The sequence below is a fragment of the Moschus berezovskii genome, chromosome 2 (genome assembly GCF_049115385.1).
Source record: "Moschus berezovskii isolate FMDL1 chromosome 2, NW_MosBer_1.0, whole genome shotgun sequence".
NCBI classification, from domain to species: Eukaryota; Metazoa; Chordata; class Mammalia; order Artiodactyla; family Moschidae; genus Moschus; species Moschus berezovskii.
Genome location: NC_142461.1, coordinates 20,391,544 through 20,411,246, shown reverse-complemented (window position 1 = coordinate 20,411,246; position 19,703 = coordinate 20,391,544). Strand labels below are relative to the sequence as shown.

At 34.2% G+C, this 19,703-nt stretch overlaps 1 protein-coding gene across 5 annotated transcripts in view; it reads left to right on the top strand.

The window, feature by feature from the left end:
• The window catches only part of AGFG1 (ArfGAP with FG repeats 1), an 82,068-nt gene that overhangs the window by 54,141 nt on the left and 8,224 nt on the right, over positions 1-19,703 (top strand). For 2 of the 5 annotated variants that reach the window (XM_055398960.2, XM_055398961.2), the window contains exons 3-11: positions 1,211-1,326; positions 4,735-4,897; positions 6,196-6,349; positions 11,596-11,715; positions 12,362-12,433; positions 13,522-13,731; positions 15,031-15,211; positions 17,473-17,552; positions 17,774-17,866. In XM_055398960.2, the coding sequence (XP_055254935.1) occupies positions 1,211-1,326; positions 4,735-4,897; positions 6,196-6,349; positions 11,596-11,715; positions 12,362-12,433; positions 13,522-13,731; positions 15,031-15,211; positions 17,473-17,552; positions 17,774-17,866 (1,189 nt within the window). The remainder of the gene's footprint in view (positions 1-1,210; positions 1,327-4,734; positions 4,898-6,195; positions 6,350-11,595; positions 11,716-12,361; positions 12,434-13,521; positions 13,732-15,030; positions 15,212-17,472; positions 17,553-17,773; positions 17,867-19,703) is intronic. The other 3 variants (XM_055398963.2, XM_055398964.2, XM_055398962.2) reach the window with 2 other exon arrangements.

Genomic DNA, 19,703 nt, shown 5'->3' with positions numbered 1-19,703 from the left:
TGGCCATTCTGGTGGTTTGTATGGGTGTCTGTAGTGGGGCTCTGTGTTGTTTTAATTTATATTTTCTACATGGCCTATGATCTTGGGCTGCTTATTTGCCATCTGTATATCTTCTTTGCTGAAGTGGCTATTCAAATTTTCTGTCCACTCTTTAACATGTTGTAACTTCCTTTTATCAGTTGGTGACTTGCCTTATCAGAAGAGGAACAGTTTTAAATTTTGATGAAGCACACCTTATCCACTTTTTCTGTACAGTTCTCTTTATACTTTGTATCTTATTTGGGTACTGCATCATTTTGTTTCTTTGATTTTTACTAAAAAGTTAGATAATCTTCAGTAAGTTCAGTTCAGTCGCTCAGTCGTGTCCGACTCTCCGCGACCCCATGAATCACAGCACGCCAGGCCTCCCTGTCCATCACCAACTCCCGGAGTTCACTCAAACTCATGTCCACAGAGTCGGTGATGCCATCCAGCCATCTCATTCTTGGTCGTCCCCTTCTCCGCCCGCCCCCAACCTTTCCCAGCATCAGAGTCTTTTCCAGTGAGTCAACTCGTCGCATGAGATGGCCAAAGTATTGCAGTTTCAGCTTTAGCATCAGTCCTTCCAATGAACACCCAGGATCAGTCTCCCTTAGAATGGACTGGTTGGATCTCCTTGCGGTACAACTCTCATATTTTAGCCATTGGGGGGAAAAGGTACAGGAGGCAGTTATAAAGCTAGAGTCATAGCTGCATTGTATTTTTCTTATACTTTAAAAGCAAATTGTGTATGATTCTAGTACTTTTTAGTTGTTCTTTTTGGTTGATTTTTAAACCTGTGAAGGATTTAAGAGATTGCTGATCAAATTCCTTTGTTTTATGGGGTGAAGGAACTGAGGTTCATAAAGGTTACCTGACTTTGTTAATGGTTTACAGTTTATGATTATTCTAAGATCAAATAATCTGAGGTCCTCTTAGATCCCATTTATTTCCCTTTGAGGAGCTGGTCTTTGTGATGCTGTTGGTAAGACTTTATTGCATGTTATAACATTAAAATAAATTTAGTTCCTTCATTTGTTGCTTCTTCATTGCTCATTGTGATTAATATCCTATTGAAAGCAATATTATTAAAATTAAAGTAGGTTAGCTTTCTGAATGAATCTTAATTATCTCTTAAAATTTCATTAAGATGTTGAATTTAACACTTTTGTTTTTGTAATTCTTTCCAAAGGTCTGTAAACAGATTTGGCTAGGATTATTTGATGATAGATCTTCAGCAATTCCAGACTTCAGGGATCCACAAAAAGTGAAAGAGTTCCTACAAGAAAAATATGAAAAGAAAAGATGGTGAGTGAATAGTTTCTATTTAGAGCAAAGGCTCCCCAGATTGCATTAATTATGGATAAGATTAGTATAACAGGAAGGAAGGAAATAAGTAGGTAGACAGGAAATAAGGAAATAGGTACTTATTATACTTTGGCTTTTATTGGATTTGATTTCCAAAAACTTTTACTTCTGCTTTGTCCTAACTCATCTGTGCCTGTCCGTAACCTTTTTGTCACCACCAGGCCTCTTACCCTTTTTTGGGAAGTCGGGGATTCTTCCTTCTAAACCTTTACTATCCCTGTTAGCTTCTCTAGACATTATAGTCATGTAAAACCTCCTTTCTTAAAAATGTTCCTTCATTTAGCAAGTGTTTCTTTAGTTTCTTTTATATAGTAAGCACTGCCCTAAAGCACTCATGAAGCAATCTATTCACTTAGTTGCAGATTGCAATAATTCTTTGCTCAAAATACCCCTCACTACCCACCCAAGAAGTCATTTTTCTACCTTGTTAAGAAGGAAGTGTTTATACTTTTTAAACTAAATCTGTCAGATGTTAATTTTTGAAAAGGAGTTAAAACAGATGTATGTGTGGCTAGTGAAGTGTTTTAAAGCAGAGCAAGGGTATATTCGTAGAACTAACATTCAGCTACTTTGAGCTCTTCATTTTTAGTTGTATCAGAAAAATTTAAATGAGCTTACTAAGACTCATTAGTGATGAATTCTTGGCTATTTCTTTAGTGTGTGTATTTTAGTTTCAGTAGTGTGTATTTTCCTTCTTGAGAGGTTAAAAAGATGAGAGAGAATCATAAATAGAGGGATAATGAAGAAGTAAATGGCCTCTCGTTTGCCAGAGGAACTGTATTTTAACCCAGAGAATATCTTCAAAAAACTGTTCTAGTTGAGGGAATACTTGATATGGTTATGAGTGAGATATCTCCACCTCCTTTGGGTGAGCATAGTAGAAAGAAGTGGCTCTAATTTGTATGTTCTGTGAACTTTGTATTCTTCCTGTTCTCTGGAGAAGACTAATTTTTGCCAGGGCCATATTCAGCATTACTAGAAACATTAGGTATGAATATAGAAGAAAAAATAACAGCAATATTTTAGTTCAGGAAAGAAAAAAACAAAACTTAGAAGATGAGCTGATAGTAAAAATATGGTGCCATAAATAATTCTCTTAAAATGAAGTATATGATTAGCTTTTTATCATTTTGGTTCTAAATTTCCCAGACCTTTTATCCTGTAGTTAAGACCTTTCTCCTTGATAGCCTTGGCCTAATTTTTCATTTTCCCAAGTTTCACTTTTACCAGCTCAGAGTTAGTTTGAATAGAACTTATCTGGGTTCTCAAATTAGCTTCAGCTGATGAATAAGAGTTGATAGAATTAAAACTGGAAGTCCCCTCTCCTTGCATTAGTAATAATAGCCACAAAATAAAATAATAAAAATTATTTATTCAAACCATAGCCAAATAATTGTAAACCTCAATTAATTATAATTTGTGTTATCTTTTCTGTCTTGAGAAACAGAATAGTAATAAGAGTAAGACAAATACAAACTTCAGTTGGTGGGTAGGGGAGAGGGAATGACTAGCCTTCAGGTAGGCTGGGACTTTTGCATTTTAAACTAATGCTCCTGCACACCTGTTACATGTACCTAGTGGGTGGTGCAATGGGTTTGTAATGCGACATAAGTGAAACTGGAGTTGCTCAGTCATGTCCGACTCTTTGCGACCCCATGGACAGAGGAGCCTTCTAGGCTCCATGGTATTTTCCAGGCAAGAATACTGGAGTGGGTTGCCATTTCCTTCTTTGCGACGTAAATGTTATCCAAATGCAGTCTCCCTTAAAACCCTCACTGTGGGCAGCTACACTTAAGACGAGGCTGGTGCTGTCATCTAGAGGGTTTTTGAAATTGTTCTTTTAACCATTTTTCGAACTCACTCACTTCCTATGCTGTACATGTTTAGTTAGCTTTTTTACTTCTAGCTACATAAGCCTTTGAGCTTACATGATTTTATGCTTTAAAAAGGCTTGGCTATTCTCAGAAATTGGCATCACTATTGATAAGCCAAACTATGGGATAATGTAACTTCCTGTTTTCATCTCTTGCATATACTGAAATAAACAGAAGTTTTATTGTTTGTGATTATTATGTAATTTGATAATAGCCAACACTTGTGTACCAGAACACTGTATAAGTACTTTGTAAATGTTAATTTGTTTATACCTCATAGTAACCATACTTTAGTGTTTTAGAAGAAAATTTGGAGGCATAGAGTGCTAAAGTTGTTTACTCTGGGTTTCACCTCTGTTGAGTGATGGAGCTAGGATTTGAACTCTGATTCTGGAGCGTAGACAGAGGACCCTGGCGGGCTACAGTCCTTGGGGTTGCAAAGAGTCAGACACTACTGAGCACACATGCACACACGTGTGGAACACAGTAGAAAAACTCTGCTTTTCTGCTTCTCCCACCTGTGTGATATGGGGAAGGAGGGTAGTTAGAACCAAACCCGGAAATTGTGTGAGCAAGAGCTCTCACAGAATGCCAGCCCTGGAGATAGCACTGCCAATATATGGGCATTGTATTCTCACTTCCCTCTCTCTCTTTCCTTTATTCCTTTCACCCCATGAATCCTTACATGACTGGAGTCAAACCTAAAAGACCTGTAAAGTCTTATGAACATCTTTCCATGTCAAGACAGAGCAGCTGTGTATTATATAGATACTAGCATAACCCTTTCAAGCATTTTTCTCCTGGTGAATTTTGGTTTATTGCTGTTTTTTGAAATTTTAAAGGGTGCTGTGGTAACATACATTTATTTACACTTAACCCAATTATTACCTAAGGATAGGTTACTGGAAATGGTACTTCTGGGGTACAGAGTATTTTAATAGAGTAACAAAATTTGTAAAGTTTATACTCAGACCAAATGTGTGTCATTTTAATTTACATTTTTATTAGTTTAAAAATGTTTTCATTTCTTTGTCTCTCAGTGAATTGCTTTCTGTTCATTTAAAAATTGAGTAGTTATTCTTATAGATTTGTAATAGACCTTTATATTTTGGGCTGTTAACCGTAACATAATAAATATTTTTCCTTCCTTTTGATCAGTTTTCAAATGTTATTTATGATCTTACAGTACTTGATGAACTACAAGTAGTCTTTTTTTAAAAAAGCAGTTAATATTGTTATCTTAGAAAAACTGTAAGTAAATAATTGAAGCAAGTTTTGTGGTTGCTCTTTTATTACTTTTTCTCTGAATATTTTAATTAAATGTACTCTTATGGTATATCAGTTCTTAGAGGGTTTTGAAATAAGATTAATATCGAAGCAGTCTTACACAGAATTATAGAGGTAAGCTTTTTGAGCTTAGTATTCCCTACCTCTTCCTTAGTTACCTGCCTCTTCAACTTTTCATGTGTTTCAGGTATGTCCCACCAGAACAAGCCAGAGTGGTGGCATCAGTCCATGCATCTATTTCAGGGTCCTCTGCCAGTAGCACGAGCAGCACACCTGAGGTTAAACCACTGAAATCTCTTTTAGGAGATTCAGCACCAGCACTGCACTTAAATAAGGGCACACCTAGTCAGGTGAGTCATTTTTAAGTCTTTGTAGAAGCTTCTATGTAAGGAGGATTGAGTACAATGAATTTGGGAATTAAGACAGTTGCATAATGCTACTTGTATACCAGTAGCATTATGTCCTGCTGCTAAGTCACTTCAGTTGCGTCCGACTCTGTGTGACCCCATAGATGGCAGCCCACCAGGCTCCCCCGTCCCTGGGATTCTCCAGGCAAGAACACTGGAGTGGGTTGCCATTTCCTTCTCTGGTTTATAATACATTAAAAGATACTTGGTTAAGTGGTTGGAGTGTGTCTATTTTTGTGGGGTTTGCTATTGCGAATATGAGTTTGTAAAGGCATACAGCAGCATTGTCATAGATGTAACATATACTGGTAAAACATGAATCTGTGATGACCATCACTTATTTAGAATAGTATAGCCTTTGTGATATACTTTTACAGGAAAGGATTTCTCAAGCACAGAATTTTTTCCCCATCCTGATGGTGAAACATGTTTATCATTAAAACGCAGGTAGCTTTGCATTACATAACTTATTCTAAAAAACTGAGTAGACTGAAGTCTTTTCAGCATTTGGTGTCTAGAGTTTATGCTTCTATACTTCATGACAGATGAGTTATGACAAATCTGTTACTGTGTGGCATTGTCTTATGTAAGAATGATTCTGAATCATGTTATTATTTGAATTAAATTCCACCCTTTTAAAAAATGCATATACTAGGGCAGCTTGATAAATTGCTCCATTTTTACCGAAGCTTTGAGTGAAGAGAAGGGTAAAGTCAATATATTTTGACTCTTCGCTTGGATAAAAGATTTGTTCTGTGAAAGCCTTATCATCATACTCTGTTAACAATAAGTCTGTTTTGTGTCATGAGGTGTAACAACTGCTGTAATTATGCTTCATTGCTTTTGACTCTGTACTTAAAAGATAATTATGGGCATAGATGTTGAAAGTTTGTGGTTTTCAGAAAACATGGCTCAGACAGTAAAAGCGCCTGCCTACAGTGTTGCAGACCTGGCTTCGATCCCTGGGTTGGGAAGACCCCCTGGAGAAGGAAATGGCACCTTACTTCAGTACTCTTGCCTGGAAAATCCCATGGACGAAGGAGCCTGGGTAGGCTACAGTTCATGGGGTTGCAAAGAGTCGGACACGACTGAGCGACTTCACTTTCCTTTTTTTTATTCAGAACTCTACAAGTAGATTATATAATCTTTAAATTGTTTTAAGCTTGGTGAATTGGAAGTAGTTTTATAAACGTTTAGCAAATCTAACTGGAAGCTCTTTGTAGTTAATATGTGGTTTATAGTCCCCTGTTGTAGGTCGCTCCCAAGGGCAACAGCAGGAAAAGAAGCAGTTCGACCTTTTAAGTGATCTTGGCTCAGACATCTTTGCTGCTCCAGCACCTCAGTCAACAGCTACAGCCAATTTTGCTAACTTTGCACATTTCAATAGTCACGCAGGTAAGTCTTTTTTCCTAGCAGCTTTTGCCAGTGTTTGAATAATCATCAAATTAAATGTGGAGCACTAAATTAAGAATTCATTTGGTCATTTTGAAGCAGTTTTATTTGATGATTTGAGACATTTTTGCATGTATGTGTTTCACTGTTTTATAAATATGACAAAAGCCAGTACTTACTGAATTGGTTTCCTGTTTGTATTTTGGGACTTACTTTACCTTCTTTTACTCACCTGTGAAATTGTGATGCTCTCTGCCCTTTTTTTCCTTTCAGTTTCATGTCCTGGCTTATAGTTGGATAATAATGGTACAAATTATTTTATGTATATGTATCAAAAAATATGCTGTTTGAGATAATTTGGAAAATTATAGAAAACCTTCAGCCACATTTCTATCAAGCATTAAAGGAATTTTTGTTTTAAATATCAATAAAAACATTTTCTAAGAATGCTACAGAAGGAAGTTGCGGTGTGATTTATGTATGTTTGTATCTGTATGTGTTTACTTTAAAAAGAGATCCTAGGATGAAGATTTCTTCTAAGAGAGATTATACTGAGAAGGGTAAGAAGTCAGGAAGCTTAAATTGTTGGGACTGTGGTAGGTTTTCCATTTCTTATATTAGCCAAGTAGCAGAAGTCCAGAAGGAGACTGAAAAGAATCTTTGCCCTTCATTCTCCAGGCGGGAAGCCAGTTGTTCCTTCTCTGAGCAGAAAGGAGCTCCAGCTCTCTGTTCTCACCTCTTGCTTTTTGAATGATGGTCAAAAGATTTGGTAGAAGAATCAATGAAAAGAGTGAAGCTTCTGTAATTTATAAATATTGAAATATAATTTGAAATGATAGATAAGTAGCTGCCAAACTCTTATAAATTTTAAACTTATTTCATGTTTTGTGTGTGTGTGTGTGTTTGGTCTCTGATTGCAGTTTGTGAATATTTGCAGGTCAGGGGATTAATGTAATACTTTTCTGTGTAGCCATATTAGCAAAAAAAATAGACATGTCAGTGTACTCCACAGACTAATTTGTACCATGATTACCCTCATATTTTCAATAACTCCCTTAAAATGCTTTTTGAAAATAATTGTTATTATTTAATTGTAACATGTAAATGTTAAAAAATAGCAGTGTATGATTTTATCAGATTGATTGAAGATATTAAATATTGTTTGTCTCTTTTCCACATATGACAGAAATAGAGTAGAGGACAGATATGTCTGTGAGGAAGTAGTTTAATAACCATGTAGATTAGGTCAGGTTGCCTGAGAGTAATAATTTTTTAGCCTAAAGTTCTTCTGTTTTTACAAAGGACCACTCAGATTACTCTTTTCTTACCTCATTTGATTCCAAGAGCACAAAAAATATATATGGATATTGCAAGAAAAAGCTAATAAAATTATTTATTTATTTTCCCTTCTAGTATAGTTGATGCCATCTTTTTACTTTTTACCTTACGTAGTTTTTAAGTGTAAGCTAATGTCTTGGTTCAATCTGAAATATCTTTTCCCAGAACCTTTGTAATCACTCTGAATTTTTACTTTTTCATACATGGTTCGCACATTTAAAGTCATTGATAGCTGAATTCTTGCCCTGAAATTCTTATTTCAAAAAAAAATAATTGGGTGAAAACTTTCTCCTGCACAGATTGATGTGGCAAATGGAACCTTTAATGGCAAACAGTAATTATTCAGATAAGCCAATCTGGCTAGCGTTATTGTATAGGAAAACCTGTCCTTTTACAGACAATTTAATGGCTTAAAAACCAGAAGTCTTTACCCTTCTTCATTTGAACATTTTGGCTGAGTTAGTGTGTGTGGATGTGTATCGATGATGGGGTCAGTATTATAAAAGTCAACTTCTACAGAAATATACGTGGCAGTTAGAAACATAGTTTACTATGGAATGTAATAGTTATCTTGCCTGGTAATAAATATATCACAAAAACTGTAAACTGTCATTGATTACTGTCACATCTTATACGAGGGATGTCAAACTCAATTGTCTTGCCACCCAGTTAACAGATGAGTAGTGTAATGCACTGTGGAAGGGACTACAGTGCCCCTTTCAGCGGGGGATGTTCTGTGATCTGTTGCCACATGGAAATGCGGGCTCAGGGTTCCTAATATATTGATTTCTTCTAAGAGAAGCAAGAAATCTTGTTGAAATGCTCTTTTTAAATGTTAGGAATTGATGAAAATAATCCAAAATATTGTATAGATGGAATGAAGTCTGTTATCTGAATTTGATGAGAGTTGCTGGCTGCTATCTGGTCTCTACATTTTTATTTTTTTTTCCTTTTACATGAGTATCTATTGCTCACTGAAGTGTAAAGACAGCTGTCAGCAAGATTCATGCTCATTGACTTAGTACCTTAAATTCTAAACTGAGTTGACTCTTTCGTACTTTTTGAATAAGATTATATAAAAAGCATCTTTATTATTTTGTCACATTCTTTTTAGTCTGGATTTCTTTGTGTAGAAGTTGTTTGAGGTTCTAGATAGTAGTTTTTGTTTATCGTATTATTAGTGTTTAATTCCAAAGTTGTGTTTATCACAGTTTCATTCCATAACGCTTATAAATTTTAAAAGGTACTGTAAAAAGTTGTTGAAAACAGCGAGTAGATTCAGTATTTACAAATAAGAACTGATAGAAGTATTACAAAATCCTGTTTTGTTGTAATGAATAAGTATTTGGTTAGTTTGTTTGGTGCTCTGGTTGGAAAACAATGGGAAAATTATAAATATGATAAAATAGACTTGATTAACAAAATGGATTGCATTGAACTCATCTTTTTTCCTGATGTTTAAAACATGTTAAATGTAAGTTTTTCCCATATGATGTTCTAAATATAAGTTAAATGTTCAGTATATATTATTTTAGACTACATAGTCATATATATTTGAGGTTATAAGCCACAAACTAGCTTAGGGACCCATTCCTGTTTCTACAAGGGACAGATGTATTTCATTTGTTGTTCTCAACCGTACAGCTAAGTGTTCAAAAAACTTGGAAATTTGCCTTTTGGAATATAATTTACTCTGAATTTGAGAACTTCATGTATCATGCTCTCTACTCATTTGGTTTACAATTAATTGTATTATCTGTTTTTGCCTTAATAAACTTATTTTGTCTTTTAGAATTTTCTTTGGATTAACATTTTAAAGCTGATAAATTATTCCTATTTTTTCATAAGTTGTAGAATCAGTGTTGATTTTATTAGTAGAGACGATCTAATGAATCTTCTCATATTGTTAGTAAGAATACTGGTAGAGCCAGAACAATGAGGGACTAATCCAAGAGTTTACAGTTTCTTATGTTAAGATGGAGTTCTCTGACTCTTATCATAGATTCCCTTTTCACTAAACTGTACTTGCTTAATGGTGTTGTCAGCAATGTGTCAGTAACTGTGTTTAACCTTATATGTAATTTAAACTGGTATAGATACTTGTTTCAAAATATTTTTCAAGAAATTAATTAAAACATTTTTAATCTATTAGTATTTCCTCTATTATATGTATTTTGGGGAAAGTAAAATTTCAGCCTGTAAAGTTGAATTTTATCCTGTTAAGTGAAAACAGACAAAATAATGTAGGGAGTCCAGAAAATACAGAATTTATGTTGTTAAGCAGTAAGCAGCCTTTTAATTTAGGTACTTCTGTGTGGTATTTGAGGGCCAAGACAATTGATTTTAAAAAGGTTTTCAAGAGCAAAGTGGGATAGCACTCCACATGTCAGAAGTGGTAGTTTGGAAGATGCTGGAAGAGAAGTGGCACAGATGTGTAGGAAAAGGGGGTCTGATCTTCTTTATGTACATCTCCCCCTGCTCATTATCGTACCCATTTAGATAAAAAAAAATAGCAGTTATGGGAGATGCTGTAAGTTTTGCTGATTTTCTTCCTAGAATAATGTTTTACTTTGTTAACGGACAATTTTTTTTGCTTAGTGACTTCTTTTGGCTTGTTACCTCTGAGTCACCAGGGAAGCTCAAGTAGAGTACAGATTCAGTGAAAAAGCTTGGCAAATTCAGGGCATGATACCTACCTGAAATCTCACTACTTCCATTTAACTAAAACACAGATTTGTATGCACATGATACCATGTTTAACGAAATTACCAAATGAAGATATATCGGGAATTTATTAACCTATTTATCTTGTTTACTTTGCTACAGGTATTTTTGTATAGGGCTGAATATTCTTTACATGATTTTTTTTAATGGCTACATTATATTCCATCATGTGATGTTCCTTAATTAAGTAATCCCTAATTACTGGCCATTTGAGTTTCTAATTTTTCATTTTTATAAAAAATACATTGTTTAGCTATTAGAATTAGCTGTGTGCTCATTTGTAGTAGTTTTACCAAAACTGCCTAGAAATAGAATTGCCTGCCAAGAAATTTAAAGTGGCTCACTCACTTTGTTGGTGACATAGAACCTTTCTCCATCTTTTGGACATCCTTTTCATTCTTACCATTTAGCATTCACTTTTCTGCATATCAGCCACTTCTTATTCTTATCTTATCCTCTGTAAAAATCTTATCCAGCATCTGTTTTGGCCTTTAAAAAAGTCTTTTACCTTACATATTTTAACTTTATAGAAGCCTAGGACTTTGCTGTTAGATTGGTTACCAGTTGGGAAATGCCAGTTGGTCTTTTTCAGTAGGTTTGAGGTGTATTTATGGTATAATTTTTACTAGTGTTTATTGTTTCTTAAGGTAATGTGTGTTTTAAAATGACAGGCTCCTAATAAAATACAAGTTTCTTCAGTTTATTTGATGATCATGTCCATCTGTTTGTATACTTGCTTTTTTTAAAGTATGCTATGATGTAACATAGTTGTAAGCTTAAAAAGAACAAAAATTTTTGATGTAATCAAGCCATTTTTATATGATTCATGTAACTGGTGAATCACCATTTTATATCTCAATTTTCCAAATGTATCCTGTATCCCACATATCTGTCTGCTTTACTGAAACTTGTGTTATTTAGTGCTTTAATAGAGTCACTTTATAGTACTATTTGTGTTGTCACTCACAGGCTATTTGTGTACAAATTTATCATTGTACTGGATGCCCTTTGATAATTGCTTGCAGTTGGGTGAAATAAACATTTGTAGAACTTAAAATCTGATTTCTAAATGAATTTTAAGTTATGAAACATGGAAACTTTCATAAAATTCTTAAACTCATTTATCATATTTTTTCATTTATAATTTTCATATTCATTAACATGTATTTATTCCTTACCATTTACAGCTCAGAATTCTGCAAATGCAGATTTTGCAAACTTTGATGCATTTGGACAGTCTAGTGGTTCGAGTAATTTTGGAGGTTTCCCCACAGCAAGTCACTCTTCTTTTCAGCCCCAAACTACAGGTAGAGCCTCTCCAGCATTATGATTAAATGTTTACTTTAAAAAATAGAATACAACTCTGTAGATACAGTTTTTAAAAATTATTCTAAACTTAAATTCTGTGATTATCTGGTTTTAAAATAGTTCTGTTTTACAAAGCTCTGGGGAAACCTGAAATCTTTATATGTTTCTTTATTTGTTTTTCTGGACACTAGTGTTTTGTCTGATTCACATCTGTTCTCCTTTTCCTGCACATGAATCTTTCTTACATTTCTTACGCACGGAGACAGTAAAGTAGTAATACTTTAGGTTCACAAAATATTTTTTAATTTAGGCTCTAAATAAAGGAAGCTAGTTAATTATTTCCATAGAACTAAAAATGTAAGTAATTTTCAGGGCAACAAGCTTCAGAAAATAATTGGTTGAGTAGATTATTTAATAATCACTTTGATAAACTTCAAATAGTTTTCTGTGCAGGAATTGGTCTTTAAACATTGAATATTTACCCATAAACTGTATTATTTTCAGAAACTCATTGAACCTTTGTTTAGATCTTTGGCTGATTGCTTTTCTTTCAACTTTTAACTCTGTATTGTCTTAAAGCCTTTTCTTTCAACTTTCTTTTTTTTTTTTTAAATTTCATCATTTACATAATTTCTGGCTGTCCAGCATTTAGAATGCTTTCATCTAGCTGCAGTTTTGGTGAATTTACTTCAGCTTTTCCTCTCCAGGCTTCCAACAGTAAGTTCTGTTGTCAAGTAGGCATCTTTTACTAATTTGTATGTTTAATGGTATATTTTATATGTTTTTCAGTTACAGAATTTTAATCATCTTTTCATGATAATTCTCCATAAATTCTCACTTTTATTCTCCTCACTATTGCTATACTCGGAGAACACAATAGTGTACAGTAACAGTTGCAGTTGCTTTAGTAATTGTTTTTATTAATTTGAAATAACTTTCTTCATACAGATTTTAAAAACTTAGTATGTGCTTTGTTCACCAGTTCCTTGTAAGAGATCACAGTCTTTTAAATACAGACACTATTTAGTTTTAATCAAAAACAGAGTTTAATTTCTGTAAGACATGTATTTGTTTTAGAATGTATAAAAAACGGATGGAAAGTGTTGTTTTTGTTTTTTTTTTAAATAGGGTGTAATCTTTCTGTTTCTGAAATACCTTTTAAATGCGTGTTGCTCTCAGTTTAATCTATAACTGTATATACACATACCTATATCTACTATCTTGATTGCTGAAACTAATGTTTAGGTATAAAGAACAAACATCGAAAGTATAGCATCAGAAGCATAGAATGAATATATACTGGTTTTTAGTATTTCAGTAGTATGTTAGGGAAGATTCTAGAATATAGAACAGTCTTTAAAATCTTAGGATAAAATTGATGTAATATTTATATTATTATGTGCTCTTATTTTTTCCTTGAAATATATGTAAGCATAATTTTACTGAAGACATAGTGTTGTGTGTACATTAAATTATTATGTGGAATTGAGTAGTAGCTCTTCAAGTACGATAAAACTGGGTAGCATGGAGACTCTCCTGTGAATTATTTTGTTCATTCCAGGATAGGTAATTACACATAGGAACTTGTTGGCCTATATGTTGTCAGGACCGTTGAAAATCTAGTTTTGCAGATTGTGAATAGTCATGTGTAGATGATTCAAGTTGAATGCCATTTGCCAGTTTTTACTTTTAAGAATTTAGGATTGCTTATAGGAAACTTAATTTAGAAAGAAATGATCATATAATCTATCAAAGGATATTGGGAAAGTCTAGCAGTTTCAAGTTTTCTGTCTATTCTGTTACAGGTGGAAGTGCTGGATCAGTAAATGCTAATTTTGCTCATTTTGATAACTTCCCCAAATCCTCCAGTGCTGATTTTGGAACCTTCAATACTTCCCAGAGTCATCAAACAGCTTCAGCTGTTAGTAAAGTTTCAGCGAACAAAGCTGGTCTACAGACTACAGACAAATATGCGGCACTTGCTAATTTAGACAATATCTTCAGTGCTGGGCAAGGTATCAAGCTTTGAAGAAAAGAATACAAATTTGTATATTAAGCAGTCTTCTACATTTGGTTGTATTTATTAAATTCTGAGGATGCTTTTCTTCGTTGTGTATAGGTTTTATCTACACTAAATGTTTGTGACTATTTAGCACATTTTGGATCTGAAATAACCACATGATAGAAAGCCTAGAAACTAGTTTGTAAACTTCTAGATTTAAAAGAAAATAATTGACAAAAAATTTTGTCTTAGTGTGCTTTATTGTTCTAAAAGCCAAAAGGGCTAAGAGATGACTAGAGGATTATTTGGTGGTTTCTATGATGTATTAATTTTGAACTGTTTTCTATTACTATTTTAGTATTTATTTAAAATGAAATAGCATATTAGCACGGAGAAGGCAATGGCAAGCCACTCCAGTACTCTTGCCTAGAAAATCCCATGGATGGAGGAGCCGGGGGGTCGCTAAGGGTCGGACACGACTGAGTGACTTTACTTTCACTTTTCACTTTCACACATTGGAGAAGGAAATGGCAATCCACTCCAGTGTCCTTGCCTGGAGAATCCCAGGGAAGGGGGAGCCTGGTGGGCTGCCGTCTGTGTGTCACACAGAGTCGGACACGAGTGAGGTGACTCAGCAGCAGCAGCATGTTAGCAGTGTATTTTTATACCCAGTTATGGTCGCAAGGCTAGTATTTTTGCCTCTCAAAGTGCATAGTGTGGTAAGGAGAACAGCTGGGATTCTGCATCCTGATCTCTGAGCCTGATTTCTCACCTCCCCTCCAAGAGTAATAGAAATAGCATTCGACTTAAAAAGTTGTGTCGTATGTGTTACTGTATGAGAGGTATTTAGAACAGAGTCTGGCGCATAGTAAGTGTTTTCTTATTACTATCTCTTAATTTTTTCGTAAACAACCCTGGGAAGATGATATTATTAATAGATTGAGTTCAGTAGGTCCAGCATTAGATGAGTGTATATGTGTGGTTGATTGAGTTGTCCCTATCTTGCAGATTTAATGTAGCACTTTGAGAATTTCCTTCTTATGTAACCTAGACATGTCATCGGTACTGGGTCTTAGTTTTTATTTCAGACACAGTATTTCATTTTTATCAGAGTGGAATGTATAGCACTAAATTTGTCCAGTATTTTCTGGAGTATTTATTAGGTAAGACTCTAGAATCATGTCCATTTATTTGTTAAGCTCCAAATCAGTTTTAAATTCACACATCATGGCAAATGCGGTTGGTAAGTTGAAAGGATAAGTTAAGCGTAAGTTAAAATCTTTGATTTAATTTGTTGTTTGTTTGTTCATAGGTGGTGATCAGGGTAGTGGGTTTGGGACCACAGGTAAAGCTCCTGTTGGTTCTGTGGTTTCAGTTCCCAGTCAGTCAAGTGCATCTTCAGACAAGTATGCAGCCCTGGCAGAACTGGACAGTGTTTTCAGCTCTGCTGCCACCTCCAGTAACGCATATACTTCCACAAGTAATGCTAGCAGGTAGCTTGTCATTGTCTTGTGTTTTATATTTGAAACTTTTTTTCTACTCTGAATAATAATGTTGTTCAGTAATCACTATTTGGGGCTTAATTTAAAAGATTCTTGAATATTTTCCTAAGTTTGAAGAAAGTTACGAGTTTACATTTTCTAATTAAAATATACTCCTTGAGTAATTACCATAGGTGATTTACCATCGCTTTATATTTTTTATTTAATCAAAAGTACTTTTTCCCCTTGAATGCTGAAATGTAATTTAGAGTATGTACACATCTTGAAATGGATGTGTTAAATTCTTAAATACAAATTTAATTATACTCAGGGAATCCGTTTGCAGAACTACTTACTTGCAAGGTACAGTTCTTAGTCATGAAGATTAAATACTGAAAGTAACATGTTGTAGCCTGAGTTGTAAGTGAAGTTTTAGAAAGATTTGCACCAGAACCCAAGATTAGTCCTGTATCTTTTCTATCATACTGGTATTTATAAATAGATGTATCTGTTACAGTGTTTGTATATGTCTGGTGTAAGGAATTCTTGGCAGAAGAGAGTCTACCACATTTTAAAAACATTTGATCTTTAAAAACTCCTCTAGTTTTTTGACTTCTTTTTGGGTCAAGGAAGCAGATCCAGAAGTATAGGTAATTTACCTGTACAATGTCTTACCTTTGATTTTCCATTCATATACATTGTCTCTTTTATCTGAGTAACTTATTTTTCCCTTTTAGCACCTTTTCCAGAAAAAAATGATAGGGTTTGCAACACTAGTTAGTTGGGTCCATTCTCCAGTAACAAATTTTCTGTATGGCAGATGGGAAAAATTGAATCCAAAGAATAAAATTCTGAGTATTTCTGTATTTTTGTTTTACTAATATTGTCTACGTTAGACATATAAAATAGTGAACTATAGCAAAGTGGCCATAAAGTCTGGAAACACAGACAGGGTATATGTAATGAAGTGGTTTATGGGTATTACATTATAGTCATAAGTGGTCCCCAGAGTATAACAGAGTCTAGACCCTTAAACGTCTTAATTTTCTGTGTATTGAAGTATGGTATGCATCAAGTAGTTCTGGTGTACACTGAAGTATAAAGCTGTCTTGAGGAAAACCAACTTGTGTGGTTTTTTGAGTTGTGGAATGAACCAGCTACTTGTTTTCTGGAACACCATTTTTTCTTGAAAATATGATTACTAAACAAATCATGGTTATTCAGATTTGGATATTTGTTAGACGTTTTCTCAAAAATGAAATTTTAAGTCTGTCACTTTAGGGAAAATAATGGCTAAAATAAACACTCTCAAGCAACTAAGTAGAATTTTGGAAAATTTATTAGCCACCATGAGCTTAATGTTAAGCTTCCTATTTCTTTTCTGATGAGATGGATGGTGATATTAATGGTTGTTTTTTTATTTTGCATTAGGAGATATGTTGACATTTTGAAGATTGGCATCAAGTATTTTCCAAATGATACAAAAGTAGTAAAAGATTCATTTAAAGTGTAAAATAGACTACTGGATGTTACTTTAAGAGAGTGCATCAAAGTTCATTGATACGGTTTCAGATTCCATATCACAGCTGTTGTTGAGTCGCAGAGTTGTGTCCAACTTTGAAACCGCATGAACTGCAGCATGCCAGGGTTCCATGTCCTTCACTGTCTCCAGTTTACTCAAACTCATGTCCATTGAGTTGATGATGCTATCCAACCATCTCATCCTCTGTCCTTCCCTTCTCCTCTTGTACAGATATGAGAGTTGGACCATATTGCAGTTAACCTTTAGGAAACTGTAACTGTTGTTTTTGGAATGATATCAAGCAAGATATACATAGTTATCTGGAAAAGGTGTTAAAATTCTCCTGTTTTGTTCAACTGTGATGCCACATGAGGCCAGTTTTTTCTTCATATGCATCAAGCTAAACAACATATCACAACAGATTGATCATCCATTAAACCAGTCATTAAAGAGATTTGTAAAAGTATCCGATATGAATGGCTTTATTGTTATTTTCTAATGAATTAAAAATTCTTAAATTTCTGTTTTAATTGATGTACTATATATTGGTAGATAGAGCATCTTGAAGCTCTTTGGGGTTCTCATTTTTTTAGAATGTAAATGAATTCTAAGACTTAAAAAGTTTGAGAGCTGATGTGATACATGATATGTTCAGTATTATTTTTTCCGTATTTTATGGCAACCCTGTTGTTAGGTTACCTTTGCTCTTTTCCCCTCTCAAAATATGAATTCTTTCAATACTTGTTTTCAGTAATGTGTTTGGAGCAGTGCCAGTGGGTGCTTCTGCACAGACACAGCCTGCGTCTTCAAGTGTGCCTGCTCCATTTGGAGGTATGTGTTTCTGGTATATGTATTGATTTTTATATGGAGTCCAAATATATATATATATATATAGTATTGCATTTTCTTAGGGATACCAGAAGACGATCAAAGCACCAGTTTATTATCAGAAAGCTCTAATTTTCTATCTTCATAAATATATGAACAAATACTTTAAGTAATTGAATACAAATGCATTAGGATTTTATAGTGTATCTTATAATTTTTTAAAGCTACACCTTCCACAAATCCATTTGTTGCTGCTGCTGGTCCTTCTGTGGCATCTTCTACAAATCCATTTCAGACCAATGCCAGAGGAGCAACAGGTAAGAAATGTAAATTACAGAACAGTAAACTTTGGGAAAGGTATATACCGCAAAGACACTATATGAAGAACATTAGAAAATAAGGTTCCTTTCTTACTGAAGTGACTATGAAGTGGATTAGTTTTCATCTATGAAAACATATGCTAGTTGAAAGTTTATAGAATCCTAGAACCTAATAGTTGAAAATGGACCAGACAACAAAAGAGACACAGATGTATAGAACAGTCTTTGGGACTCTGTGGGAGAGGGTGAGGGTGGGATGGTTTGGGAGAATGGCATTGAAACATGTATATTATCATATGTGAAACGAATCACCAGTTCAGGGTCGATGCATATTATAGGATGCTCGGGGCTGGTATGCGGGGATGACCCAGAGGGAGGATAAGGGGAGGAGGGAGGTGGGAGGGGGGTTCGGGAAGGGGAACTCATGTACACCCAGGGCGGATTCATGTCAATGTATGGCAAAACCAACCAATATAATATTGTAAAATAATTAGCCTCCAATTAAAAAAAAAAAAAAGAAAATGGACCATGTAAGTTACCTAGCACCCCCCACCATTGAAAGCTTTCATTTTTTAGGTGTGAAATCAAGCATAGAGATGAGAGTTAAAGCCTTAACTCCACACTGCCGGTTCATGACAGAGGTGGTACTTGAACATTATAATTCTGACTTATTTGTTGATCAGGTTTCACAATTATTTATTATAACTAATTGAAAAAATGTGTCAGTTTTTTTCCTTTGCTTGGGATTGCAAGGAATGGATGGATTTTATTATTGATACATGAGATCTTAATAATGAGGTATTTTTCCGGTGCATATCTCTTTTAGGGTTGTTAACATTTTTTGGGGGGTGTTTAAACTGGTTTAACTTGGGATATAATAATTTGAATATTTTCTCTTTTTATAACTTTAAAAAAAAATCCTCTTATCCTTCCCCCTCTTTTTTCTTTTTGATTCATATTGTAAGCTAGCTATGCATTTCTTATATTTTGCCTCTTTGATTTTTGTCTTATTACCCTGAACACCAGAGTTATTTGCCAGTACTTTGGAGTGTTGGCAAGTGTACTGGTATGACCCAGTACCCATTAAGCTGAATTTGTCAGTTTTTAGATTTAGATAACTTTAGAACTAAAGCCTTAAACTTGACTTACAGCATATGTTGATGTGATATTTTGAGAGAGTAAGGTGCTTCTAACATCACAATAAATTTGCACCATTAAGAATTACTAATTACTAGCACATTTTTTTGTCATTGGCGAGGTTGAGAACCGTAATATTGGAAGTTTGAAACATAACTTCCATTTTCATATAATGTCTTCATTCATAATCTGTTGCTATCTCACAGAATATATGTTGTATAAGGTATTTGAATTTTGCACATAATTTTTAATGATTTATTTTCATTCAAATACATAAAAATACACTATGCTTAAACATAATCAGTGATTATTTCAGATTTCTGTTGTGTTTTGGACAAAATATACTGTTCATCACTGGATGATGTATATAATATTTCTGTTCCTGAGCATATTATTTTGACTTCATGGAATGTTTTTAAAATGTCTCATGACATGGTATTTTGTACATTGTCTCATTTAGTCCTCTTAACTCTCATCAGATGTTTTAATCACTCTTTGACAGCTGAGATAACTGAGGCTCAGGGAAGTTAAGTGCATATGTTTTGGATACAGCAGATTTGTGTTCAAATCCTAGTTTAGTATTTACTAACTCGGTAATCCTAAAAATGCCTTCTGTATATTATTTTTTTAATGAATGGAGGAAAAGTGATAGGAAAATACATTATTTGCAGTAATAATAATAACTGTTGAGATGTTT